This window comes from Coffea arabica, chromosome 3e, assembly GCF_036785885.1.
Source record: "Coffea arabica cultivar ET-39 chromosome 3e, Coffea Arabica ET-39 HiFi, whole genome shotgun sequence".
Lineage (NCBI taxonomy): Eukaryota > Viridiplantae > Streptophyta > Magnoliopsida > Gentianales > Rubiaceae > Coffea > Coffea arabica.
In genome coordinates this window covers 19,037,139-19,050,502 of record NC_092315.1, presented here as the reverse complement: position 1 = coordinate 19,050,502, position 13,364 = coordinate 19,037,139, and the positions used below count along the sequence as shown (strand labels likewise).

Below are 13,364 nucleotides of genomic sequence, written 5' to 3'. Positions count from 1 at the left end.
GATGATTTTTCTGGTTTAATTGGATTATGATGGTGTGGTTGTTTGTGATGATTGGCAATGGACTATAATGGCTCTAGTGGATGTGAAATGTGGTTAAATGTAATCAATTTTGGATTTGGTGTGAAATTGAAAAGTTAGGGTTCTTAATTTCCCAATTCTGTCCGGTTTTTGATCATAGGGTTAGAGGCCGAATTTGACTTTGCTCAAAACATGAAAGTTGTAGGTATTGATGTGATGGAGATGCCTGTAAAATTTCAGGGCATTTGGATTAGTGTGGAGTGAGTTATGACGAAATTAATGTAGCTGTTCTGCTTTGGACAGAATGCGAAAACTGCGATAGTAATTGGCTATTTTGACTGGAATTGGTTTGGATTTTGGAGTTGGTGTCTTCTGATGAAATGTAGCTGGATGACTTAGCTAACATATGCCTTTGGAATTTCGGCATTTGGACTTGTATGGACTGAGATATACCGATTACAGTTTTCTGCGTTTTGCAAACCTGTTTTGGGAATTCTGGTATAGTATTTCGTATATTTGACCTAGTTGTGTTAGGAACTGGATTGAGTGACCTTCTACATTGTTGTAGTTCTGTTTCTTGGCTTCGAAATGGTGGGTCTTACACCCCCATCCGATAATTGTAGTGAGAGTTGTGCCATTACCGCTTTTGGAGGCCAAAAACTGTTTTTGTCGTTGGGACGAATGAGTTCCAATGCTTGATTTTCTGGTTCGCTATTATGCTTGTTTATGCATATGAAACCCTATTGGGTTATAATTAGCTTGGCTTTGTGACTCGTTATCGAGTCTTATGGTAATTGTTCACTTGTTCTAGGAGGAAACGGTGGTGCACGACGTTCGTTTAACGACGGTGCATGAAACATCATTTTTTCACTTGGTGAGTATACTACTCACTTAATTGTTACTATGTGGCTTTGCTAAATGTATATGTGATGCCTTGAAGGCTTACTTGGATATTGGAATTGATTAAGGTGAGGGTGTACTTGACCGCCCTCACCCCTTTTGATAGTATCACTGATTGGCTACCGTTTTACTGCATTACTGAACTTGATATACTGGATACTGAATTCCATTCTTGGAAACTGATTTGGTGTCATTTGGGCGAATGTCCAATGGCTTCACTGTATTACTGAGCTCAACCCCATTTGGTAGTCAATTGGATCGAGCCGGCGAGGGCTTGGTCGTGAAAATTGTCATGCCACGGGGACTGTACTGAGGAACCTTGTGGTAATGAGACCTTTGGTTCCGGTATACTCGAGTATTACCAAAATGACTGAATGGAGTGCGGGCCCGGTTGGGGTATGTTGGGTGGAAGGAATGGAAGTGAAGTGAGGTCTACGGTTTGGTACTTTTAACATTGACGGAGGGTCAATGAGTGTGGATCAAGAATGTAAGCGTGGAAATGGGCTCTTGAGAGCCGACCGTATCCTTTCACTGAATTGCTTACTTCGAAATTGCATACTTGAATTGAATGGTTATGCTTATGTGATCTTAACTGCTATTGTGATAGTTGCTCACTGAGCTTTAGCTCACTCCGTTCCATTTGTTTTCCTTACAGGAAAATGAATACTTTTGGAAAAGGTTGTAATAGTTGAATGACAAGTTGAGCTCATGTACATGTATTTTGAATAGCTCCTTGAGGGTGAAACCCTATGTGTTTTGTTTCACCAATGTTTGGTGTGTAAATGGCTATTGTATGTGAATGAACTAAATGGATCTCTTGGTATGCCATTTTGGCTTGACAATGTTGGATTTCCATGTATATATGTTAAGTTGATGTTTGGATGAACTTCTGAACGTTTCGGCTTTCAAACGGCAAAAGAAAAAAATTTTGACGGAAAGGCACTGGACTGAATCCGGCCAGGAATCCGGCCAGAAACTGGCCGGATTGTCGGCCGGATTGCTTGGAAAATTTTGAATCCGTGAAGTTGCTCACTGGACAGTATCCGGCCAAGAATCCGGCCGCTAATCCGGCCAGATTCCGGCCGGATTCTGCTGTCCAGGTTACTATTCAATTTTTCATTTTTTTTTTATTTTGTTATTTTGATACTTGTGACCTGTCCGAGCGCACTTTTGCATTCCCGAAACGTATTAGAACGCGTGTAACTGCTTCGTAGTCCTGGCGAGAGCTGGGCAGGCAGTCCGCTAACCCCTTTGGTTCGCCTTAGGGGAAAGTGGGGCTGTTACACGCTTAAACTCGAGTGCCCTTTTCTTCTCGTTTTACTTGGTGAGTGTCAAGTGTATGGCTACTTGAACTCTATGGACTTGATTAATGCTTGGCTTACCTGATTACATGCTTAGCCTACTTGGTTTTGAAAAATGGAGTCGAGTGTGTACTTTATCGCACTCGTTCTCATTTGAAACAAATGACTCTTGCTTAACATGGTTTGCCTGATTTACATGACCTGAAATACATGCTTAGACCTGTCAAATGCTTGAATACATGACATGGTATGCTATGGCTGCATACGTCATTGGTATGAATCTCCTCAACACTTACATGATACATGGGGGACGCCCAAACTCATAGGCCGACCTTGGGACTCGAGCCGGCCTGGGCTTGGTTAGGAACCTTGGTGAGCCATGAGAATTACATGATAAGCTTGATCTATTTGAGAGATCTTGCTTGGCATACTCATGGAGTATAGCCTTCTAAATGTCGTGCGGGTCCGGAACGGTGTATGGTGGACGGAGGGAAAGTAAGTGGTGATCTACGATTTGAAAATATCAACCCGGTTGACGGAGAGTCATCGCGGGAAGATATACGAATGAACTGGCAAAGCAAGTGGAACTTAGCTCCTGAGAGCTACCATATCCTTGAATTGTTTCTGTTTACATTTCGTTGACTTTATGAATTACTTGTAATTTATCACTTGAACTGTTATTTGGGTTTGTTACTTGAACTATGTGCCTGCATGTGTGTTCTTGGCCTCACGAGCATTTTTGCTCACCCTGTAGATTTGTTTTCCTTAACAGGTTTGAACTCGGAGGTGTACTGGAAAAACCCTCCTGATGTACTTTTGTTAGGATTTCTATTACATTTTGGCTATGCCTTGGTTTTGGGTTATACTTTTGGAATTGAAATGTAACTTTTGGGGCGTGATGTATATTTGGGAATCATGATGTATTTTGAACACCTGACGTGCGGGTTGGATAATGGATGACTATTGTTAAGCTTGAACGCTTCCGCATTTACTGTATTTAAATTATTTACTTGTGTTGTGTAGATCGACAATAAGCTTGAATGGAATTGCTTGAGTCCTGACGAGAGCTAGGCAGACGTCCCGCAGATACCCTTTGGTTCGTCTTAGGGAGAAGTGGGGGCATCACAAATATAAACCACCATCCATGCGCAAGCCTTCCAAATTTGAACTATCAATACTTGATTCTCCATTAAATATGTCTCTCCTTGTAACATTCAAATCACTAGTGTAATTTTGTCTTATTCTCCTTGTTGGATTGCACCATGAGAAAAATTCACAAGTTCTTGTCGCACAAACAAAATATAGCTTCCCTTTTGAAGGTTTGTCGGATTCAACAATTTTTACCGCTGCTTTTCTCCCACATGAACAATGCAGGTATTGGTACCTTAGATTTTCAGTACTTCCACCAGCACTACCTGAGCATGACATCTAGAGTTTATTGGAAAAAAATTAATAATCCATTCAAGTTATATTTCAGTAAAAAGGAAAAGATTGGACCTTGATGTTATAACTCACCTTCAGATTTCCTTCGTTCTCTATCTTGGAGATTTCCTTCGTTCTCTATCTTGGTTTGGTTTCTTCACTAAATGTATTGCCTTCACCAACATTCAGTGGAAAGTCAGCTGCAAATTACGTTTGGAAGCTGGAAAGAGATTAAGACCAAAGATCTAAGCTTTATTGGGTGCTTTAAAGCTGTCAGGGGTAATATGGGAATGTTTCTGACTGTTATCAGTACAACCAGTGCGTTTTGCCTATGAATCGTCACGATTCGTGCTTTCCGTCTATTTGACGGTTCAACCCAAACCACAGGGGGTTTATGTATAGGTTTTTGAATCATGGGGGGGTTATGTGATTTTTGTGAAAATCACAGGGGGCTAAAATATAATTTGTCCAAATAAGTAATAGTTCTTTCAGATTAAAACAAATTAAACTTCCTGCAACTGTGTATGAAAAACTTCACTTTTGACCTCCTCTGCATCTGCTCTTGAAAGTTGAAACAGAGCCCCTACAGGTATATTCTCAAACCACTGCTAGATGAACTAGTATAATGAACTATGAACATTCGACAAGACAAAAACTGTGATTTAAGGGCAAGACAAATGAAAAACCTTGAGCACTAAACAATAGTCGATATAATTAATTAACTAAACCTTTCAATATTTCATTCACCTGCGTGTTTATAATGTGCAGGTTATGATGATTCAATTGATCAAATCAGATCTACAATATTTATACTTTATATTTAGTTTGTAACCAGTACTCCAATTGTTGCGTACAAGAACTTGTCACAATGAGCAATACAATTCTTTTACCTATACACAACTTTCAAGTACTCGACTATAAGTGGAATCTGTACGCTCCAACTTTGTTCCTCGTGTAATCAAGTGAAACAATGATCAGCATTGGATTATCTCCTGACTGATAGGAGACGTCTGCTCAGTCCTCTGCAGATAAACAGCTGCAATCTTCATCCATATCATCAATATCTTCTTATTCAAGCACTCCATTATCATAATCAAAATCATCATCATCGCTCAATCCATTCACGAATGGATGGCGTAACAATGTTTTAGCTGACAGTCTACCCTTAACCATTCTTTTCAGACAAGAGTTGAGAAAACTCTTGGCAGTTTGGCACAAATTTCTTGGTTTTTTAGGAACTGCAGCCCCTTTACCAATCTTGTTCATGACACTCTCCTTATCCATCCCTTCATCCCATGCAGGCTTTCCAGTTAACATCTCTAGCACAACATATCCAAGTGACCAGATATCACAAGGGGTTCCTTGCACACCATCCCTCACGGCTTCAGGCGACAGATACATAGGAGTGCCATTAAAGTAACGCTCTAGTTTCCTTTTCTTACTCTTCTGAACTCTTCTAGCAAGCCCAAAATCACAAATTTTCACAATAAATCCTGTATTTGTTTTTCTTGATTTGGGCACAAGCAAGATATTTTCAGGTTTCAAATCACGATGTCCAAAACCAACTTCATGAATGTAACTTAATCCTTTAAGAATAGATTTAGTAAAACATCTTACCTCACGTAACGGCAATCCCCTGTAGCCCGATTTCTTGATCCTATCTGCAAGTGTCTCACCAGAACCATACTCCAACAACAAGTTGTAAAACATTCTGCCATCGCTGTCGATTGTTGTTTCATCGCCGATGTGCTGAATGATATCCGGACAACCACTGAGATAACTTAATACTTCTCTCTCCTTCTGAAGCAAACTTGAAACCGAAACCTCTGCTGATTTCACAGCCATGACCAACGGAAAGCAGCTATAATGGATTGATGGATTCTTTGAAGTTGCTAGATAAACAGAGCCAAAACTTCCTTTCCCTAGCATTGGACCTCGCCTCCATGTAACCCCATCCCCATATGTATTCTCCATGACTCTTTGATGAATAGTTTCTTGAACTTGGTTGTCGGGTTCTTGATATCCCCGAATCCTTAGCTTCACTTTCATGACTCTTTCGGACACTTTTTAAGCTGCGATTGCTTGCTGAAACCAGCCTTTTTTTTCTTCGATGCAAGAAAGTAGAAAGAAACAGAAAAGATGGTATTTAGCTGTGTGGATCTTAGGTCAAGAACTAGAAGATGGCTTATATCTACGGCCGATTAAGAACAAGATTACATAATAGGATTCATTCCATAGCTGATGGTGTAAATAAGCTGAGGGTGGTCAGCGATTCCAAGACGGTATCCTTCCACCTTTTCCTCATTGAAATAGGTCAAAAATTATTTTGGGGATAAAGCTTATCTGCATATGACATGCTTAATTTGATTTTCCACCCAAAACAAATTAAAAAAAAAAAGAAAATCATTGATGCACTTGGAAATTGTTTTTCAAATTGTAAAACCCAAGATTAGGTCAAATGCATGGTCTTTTTAGATCCTGGCCCTTTTATGTGGCCTTTTTGTTTTCTACATATATGGCCAAAACATTAATCGCATTATGGTTTATACTTATAATTCTCTTGGAACAATTTTTTAAAGCCACTTTAAATTTTATTTTTACGCATTCTACTCTTGCAACATATGCATATTAGACAATGAAATCATACGAATTTATGATTGCATGGGCAACTTTGAAAGCCTCAAGATGTGGATTGATTACATTCAACAATGAGGGTGGACAAAGTCGAAAACATGTGTAGTTATAAGGGGAGTTTTTAAATAATTCAAACCTAAATAAGAATAAGTTTAAGCAACTGGTTAAAATTAGGGATGGTAAAGAGTCAAGTTGAACTCGAATATTAGTTTTTTTGAACTTGAACTCGATAAACATCTAATTTTGAAGTTCGAGATCAACTCATATAAAATTTATGGTGCTCAAGGTGGAGTTCGAGCTTGTTGAAGTAGCAAATTAAGATCTAGACTGAGGCCAATCTCAAGTCGCGCTGCTTGAGCTTAGATGAAAAGCATCTAATTTGTCCTAAGAGTATAGACTTTTAGGTACCTTACCAAGTATAAAATCTTAAAAATTTGTATATATAAAGCTTTCTTTTAGCCTTCCCCTCCCCTATCCTCCCTATCTCCAACCCTAGCAATTGATCAGGCATGAATTTTAGTCTACGCATAAAACTCGACAATTTCTACTGCAATCAGTTTGGTCTCTACTTCGAGTGGCTCCCCGCGCCTTTCGCCTTGTGCATTGCTCAGTTTTCCAACATCTCTCTTTCTATCTCTCTCTCTTTCTCTCTCTCTCTGCAAAATTGAACTATACTATTTGTGTATGCTGATAGATGAATTTGTATTGATTGGTTGTGTTGGAGGGAATGTAAAGAGATTTCACCAAGTTTGAGAAAAGTATGTGTATTACAGGTACCTATAATACTTCTTGTGCTCTTCTTCTGTTCCTTTTCTCTCTTTTCTGTGTCTAAGGGTGCTGGAAATTTGGTGTAGAACTTACTAAAAATGCAATATTTGTATAGATGTAATGTTCTCTTTTATGTCATATGAATTAAATTTTTCAATTTTTGTGATTAATTCGTTGTTTACCTTCATATGATTTTAAGATTGTAATTTAAGTTTTGGTAGAGTTTTTTAGTTTTAGCTTTTTAGCTGTTAATGATTGGTGTAAATGATTGGCAGTGATATTTCAGTTGGTGTTAATGATTGATCATGCTATTTCAGTTTTAAATTTTCTATAATCTGGCCGTTAAGTTTTTAGTTTTTTTTTATGATTGTAGAGGTTGTATGATTGCAAACCAAAATTCTACAAATTGGAAAGGTGCAAACCACATCAGAGTGGGCCTATGAAAGAATTTTAGTGGGTGATTTGAGCCTTTGGGTCATTAAACCTTTTGTTTAGTAAAATATTTATGGATGCTTTTGTGTTTTAAATAGTAGGTATTTTGGGTTTAAGAACACTTTCTTAAAGCATTTTGTACTCTCTTCTTCATAGTAAAATTTTCTCCTTTTCCGTCCGTGGCCGTAGGTCAATTTGACCGAACCACGTAAATTTCTGAGTTTCTGTTTTATTTATTTTTGCTTTGTTATTTATCTTTTGGGATTGTCAAAAATTCTTTCGTCAATTTTCTAAGACCAGACCTAACATATTGGTATCAAAACTTTTTCAAAGAAGTTTTGAATTTCGTGGCAATAATGACAATAACAAAGGTTGTAATCGAGAAATTCAACAGAAATGTCAATTTCAGGATGTGGTAGCTCAAGATAGAGGTCATTTTGGTTCACGATGGAATTGATTTAGAGATACAGGGAGTTGAGAAAAAGCCAGAGAGTTTGACAGATACAAATTTTGCTAAGATGAATAAGAAGGCTCGATCCAGTATTATTTTAAATCTCTCTGACGAGGTTTTGCGAGAGGTAGCCACTAAAATTTCGACAAAGGTTATGTGGGACAAATTTAAAGTTTTGTACGTGAAAAAGACAATTGAGAATCGATTTTATTTAAAACAAAGTCTGTATATGCTTCATATTACTGAAGGTACATATATATTCTCACATCTTGATTAATTTGATTCCATTATTATGAATTTGGAGAATATAGATTCAAAAATTGATGATAAGGATCTGACCCTATTACTTTTGTGTTCACTTTCCCAGTCTTTTAGATATTTTCGCAATACTATGATTTATGGAAAATAAACCATTTCGTATGGAGAAATTAAATATGCATTAAAATCTAAGAAGCAGATAGACCGGGATATTGCCGGAGAAATTAATAAAGGTCAGGCAGAAGACCTGGTTGTTAAGGGTAGAACCGAGATAAGAGAATTTGACAGTAGTAGATCTAAATCTAGATCTAAGTCCAAATATAGAAATTTGGAGTGTAATTATTGTCACAAAATGGGGTACATTAAGACAAATTGCTTTAAATTGAAAAATAGATTAAAGCAAAAGGGAAAACCTGGTAAGAAAAATATTGAGACTACCGAAACTCGTGTTGCAGCTGATGAGAATAAAGAAAATATTTTCTTTATAACCGATGACAAAACAAGGTCTAAAAATGAATAAATTTTAAATTCAGGGTGCTATTATCATATGTGTCCCAATAGGGATTTGTTTTCCACTTATGAATCATGTAATGGTAAAATTATTTTGATGAGAAATAATGTCGTTTGTGATGCTGTTTGTAGGGGTACAGTTTGAATTAAAATGTATGATGGTATTGTGAGGACGCTCACTAATGTTAAACATGTTTCTGATTTAAAAAAGAATCTCATCTCTTTGGACACCCTGGAGGCTCTTAGGTACAAATACACAGTTGAAAATGGTGTTATGAAAATTTTTAAAGGTGCTCTTGTTGTTATGAAAGCTTGCAGGTTTGGTAGTTTATATGTTTTGCAGGGATCTATTGTCACAAGTTTGGTTACAGTTTCGTCATCATCATCTTTATTTGATTCTGACATCACCAAATTGTGGAATATGTGTTTGAGACATATAAGCGAAAAAGGCTTGGGCATAGTGAGTAAAAAGGGATTTCCTTACAGTCAAAGTATTGGGTCATTGAAATTCTGTGAACATTGTGTTTTTGGAAAGTAGAAAAGAGTTAGTTTCAGTTCACCAGCAATTCATAAGATAAAAGGTACGCTTGATTATATTCATTCAGATTTATGAGATCCATCTCATGTTCCATCTAAAAGTGGTGTCAGGTATATGTAAACTTTCATTGATGATTATTTAAGAAAAGTTTGAATTTATTTTCTTAAACATAAGAATGATGTTTACCTCACTTTCAAGTAATGAAAAGTTTTGATTGAGAAATAGACAGGTAGACAGATAAAGCGATTTAGAACAGATAATGGCATGAAATTTTGTGAAAGTGAATTTGATGAATTTTACAAAAATGAAAGAATTGATTAACATCGTACTGTCAGGATGACATCTTAGCAAAATTGTGTCGCCAAACGTATGAACAGAATACTTTTGGAGAGAGCGAGGTGCATGATCTCTAATACAAGGTTGACAAAGGACTTTTGGGTAGAAACGATTTCTATGCCTTGTTACATTGTCAACCGTGCTCCTTCTGTAGCTCTTGATTTCAAAACTCTTGAGGAAGTCTGGTCAGATATTCCTGCTAATTATTCTTATTTAAAAATTTTTGGGTGTCCAATATAAATGCATATGAATGATAAAAAATTAGAGCCCCAACTAGAAAGCATATTATCCTTAGGTATGCTTCTAGGGTGAAAGGGTATAGATTGTGGTGTTCTAATTCCAAATTTTTTAAATTTATGATCAGTAGAGATGTTACTTTTGATGAATTTTCTATGTTATCTTCCAGGAAGGAATCTTCTAGTTCATGTCCTGCAGATGATAGTACACAGAAGCAAGTGGAGGTTGCGATTGATAGTTCTGGTCTTTCAATTCAATAATTTCCAGTAGATGCACTTGAATCTACTTATGAAAATAATCCTGAAGAGGAGTTGTGAGGACCCGAAAATTTTCTCATTTTATTGTATATTACTAGCTTATTTAAATACTTATTCATCCATTTTCTTCGAATAATTTATTTCAACCTTTTTAGACCCAAATACATGGAACTATGGCTTACATGTATTTTTAAAATGACTTGTTACAAAATTTAATTTTGAAAACTCGTTTAGTGAGAATAGTGAATGCGCGTTTGGAAGTAATAATCGATTTGAGGGTACAATGAGCTTGGAGATTGAAGACTTATATATTAGTCTTAAAATAGGTATTTTCATGTTTAAATACTCAAGCATTAGTTAGTTATACTATCGTTATAAGACATTCTTAGAAATTTAGTCTTATCGCACACAAGTTGAAAGTTCGTGTTTTCGCGCGCGTGACCAATTAAGGGACTTTAGACATTCATTTTTAGACCATTAAGAGTGAATAATAATAGTGTTAAAGGAAGTGCATTAGAGGATTAGTGCACAAGTGAAACAAACCCAAGAGGAATCGGGCACTAAACGCGCGCGTACGCGCACTATTGAGATTTGACTTATGTGCCACATTAATGCCACAACTACCAAGCTTCTCCAAGAAGCTTCACCATTAGCAAACCCTCATCTCTCTCATCTCTTATCTCTCATACTCGTCCAGCCACCAAGAAGGAACAAAGGGAAGGAAAAACTTCATCTTCTAGCTTCCATTTCACTCCCAAAACCTTCACAAATCATCACACAACTTCCACTTCACTTGGAGATCATCTTGGGCTAGGAGAAGAGCTTCATTCTCACGGTTTTCTTCAGCTCAAAAGGACCGAAATTTTCTGGTTTAACATCATCTAGGAGGTAATCATCATCTAACCTTTGAATCTTAGTTTATGTAAGTTAAATTGCACTTAGAAGCGTGTAGCTTCAAGTGGGTAGCTTTGGATTGTTGGAAATCATGTGAGTGGGCTCTATGAAATCCCACAATGGACTTGATGATCTGATTTGGTGAGATTGGATGTTATTTGTGTTGATTAAGTGTTAATCTAGTAGAGATAAGTGGAAAAAATGAAAAGAAAATCAAAGGAGGTGATGCATGCGGAAGGGCCGAATCTACCCTGTTATTGTCAAACCTTTGGTGTGATTTTTTTGTCGTTAAATTGAGTTGATTTTGATGTTGATATGTTGTATAGGTTGCGTGAAAAGTTTCGACCAAAAATCACTTGATTTGGTTGGGTAAATGTTTAGATTTCGAAATTTCTTCATGACTAGAAAACGTGTCCAGAGTTGTGCTGGCAGCAATTTTCAAATGACTATAACTCTTTGCTTCGATGTCGAAATCGAGTGCTGTTTGTGGCATTAGAAACTAGACACTTCCATATTTTCAACGGTATGAAATGCATCCCCTGATTCCACTTGAGTGAACTGTACCAGTCTTTTAAATTCACCTGCCCTGTTTCTCGGCTGTGCTAGAAAACCTGTTATGAGCTGCGACTTGTTGCTCGAATATGAACTAGTTATGGACAGAATTTCAAAATGATTCCTTCTGATGAATTGTATCCCTATGAATGTATTTTCTAGAGACACCAACCATGCTCAATTCCAAGTTGAATTGAGTGAGTTGTGGCCGAATTACGAAACTGTATCAGTGATGGAAAACCCTCATTTTGACTAGCCGAATGGCTTAGCACAAATTGGGACTTGTTATTTTGAAACTTTTGGTGTTAATCACCTGCCAAATGTATTTTGGATGTTTCTTAGATCTTTTCTTCATAAATGAACCATGTTTGAGATGATTTCATTGGCCAAATGTTTGAAAACAGAAAACGGAAGCTTGAAGACAGATTTGTCTTCGGATTCCCTTGAACTTTGGTAGTTTAGTTAACTACCTTCCCTTGTGAATTTTTAAGTAAAATTTGGTAGAGGAGTAGTCCTCATGTGAAAGTTGAAATGTATCAATTTTGGTGTCATTCTAAGACTGTTTTGATGTACGAACAAATCACCAAAGTTTTACTTCCAAATCTGGAAAATTGCCTAGCAATCTCGATTTTTGACCAACTTTGAGCTGCTATATCTTGGCGCTCAAAACTCCGATTCTTGTTCCGTTTATTGTATTTTAAACTTTGATTGTAACTCTAATTGATTTTCAAATTTCAGAAGCTAGATCGCATTATGTGAATTTTGCTTAATTTTCAAAGTTGGACAAAAAAAACCAACCCCGAAACTGTCTTGATAGCCCAAATCAGCAACTTTAAACCAAAATTTGAATGTCTTCCATCTGGAATCTTGAAAAAGTGTCTTCTAGGAACTTTTAGTATTTTGGAATTAGTTTCCAACGGTACCAAGTTTTCCAATGTTGGACCTACAGAGAGTGAGATACGATTTTTCAAAAATTGCTTGTCAAATCTGAAATTTCCAAACTTAGGGAAATTGAGTTTTTAGAACTCTCCATTTTCCCTCGATATCGCTGGATCGTTTTGTACTTGATTTTAAAGATGAAAATCAGATTTTCTTGTATTACTAAAACCCCACTTTTGAGTCTCGATTTATGAGTAATTAAGGCTCATTTTCATGATATTTTTCCAGATTGTACAAGTGTACAATCTTCTTCGATAACTAGGGGTTTTAAGCGTTAGTGTGTAATAGTTAATCATTAATTGCTCAGGTACACAAGAGAACCTTCAAGAGGATCCCACGGTGCATGCTTGTACCCTCGAGTGGACATTTCTTCCTTATTTTATTTGGTGAGTGTTCCATATAGGAGTACGTGATTTGAATAGTTTTATGACATGTTTACTCCATGGTCATTATGTGTTTAACTGTTAAGTGCTACCGATAATTGCTTCTATGGACTTTTCCACCATTTTGAGTCGAGTGTGTACTTTACCGCACTCGTTCTCATTTAAGTAAAATGTACGTGAATTACTCGACATGAAATACTTGAAGTACATATTTACGTGAAATGTTTCAATGATTGATTATGCTATGGCTGCATAAGTCGATTGGAGTGAATCTCCTTGACTCTTAAGTAATAAAAGTGGGGAAACAGCCAATGGGCGGCCTACTAAAATGATAAATGTTTACCTATTAACTGTGAACTACTACCGTTTACCAATTACTATTTACCGTTAACTGTAATTACTTACTGTTTACCGATTTGCTTGATTACCTGCTTACTTGATTACTTGATTATTTGATTATCGTAAATTACATGTTCATATGAAATTACCCACCGTTTTAAGGCGAGTGTGTACTTTATCTCACTCGACCTACTA

At 36.8% G+C, this 13,364-nt stretch overlaps 1 protein-coding gene across 1 annotated transcript; it reads right to left on the bottom strand.

Annotated features, from left to right (window-relative positions):
* Nucleotides 1-4,709: 4,709 nt before the first annotated feature.
* On the bottom strand, nt 4,710-5,615 carry LOC113737439 (mitogen-activated protein kinase kinase kinase 20-like). The gene has a single exon (XM_027264672.1). It carries the CDS (start codon nt 5,613-5,615, stop codon nt 4,710-4,712), a length of 906 nt encoding a protein of 301 aa, XP_027120473.1.
* Nucleotides 5,616-13,364: the final 7,749 nt, after the last annotated feature.

Excerpts from the sequence above, each read along its gene's own strand:
- LOC113737439 (XM_027264672.1), bottom strand. The coding sequence starts at position 5,615 with ATGGAGAATACATATGGGGATGGGGTTACATGGAGGCGAGGTCCAATG.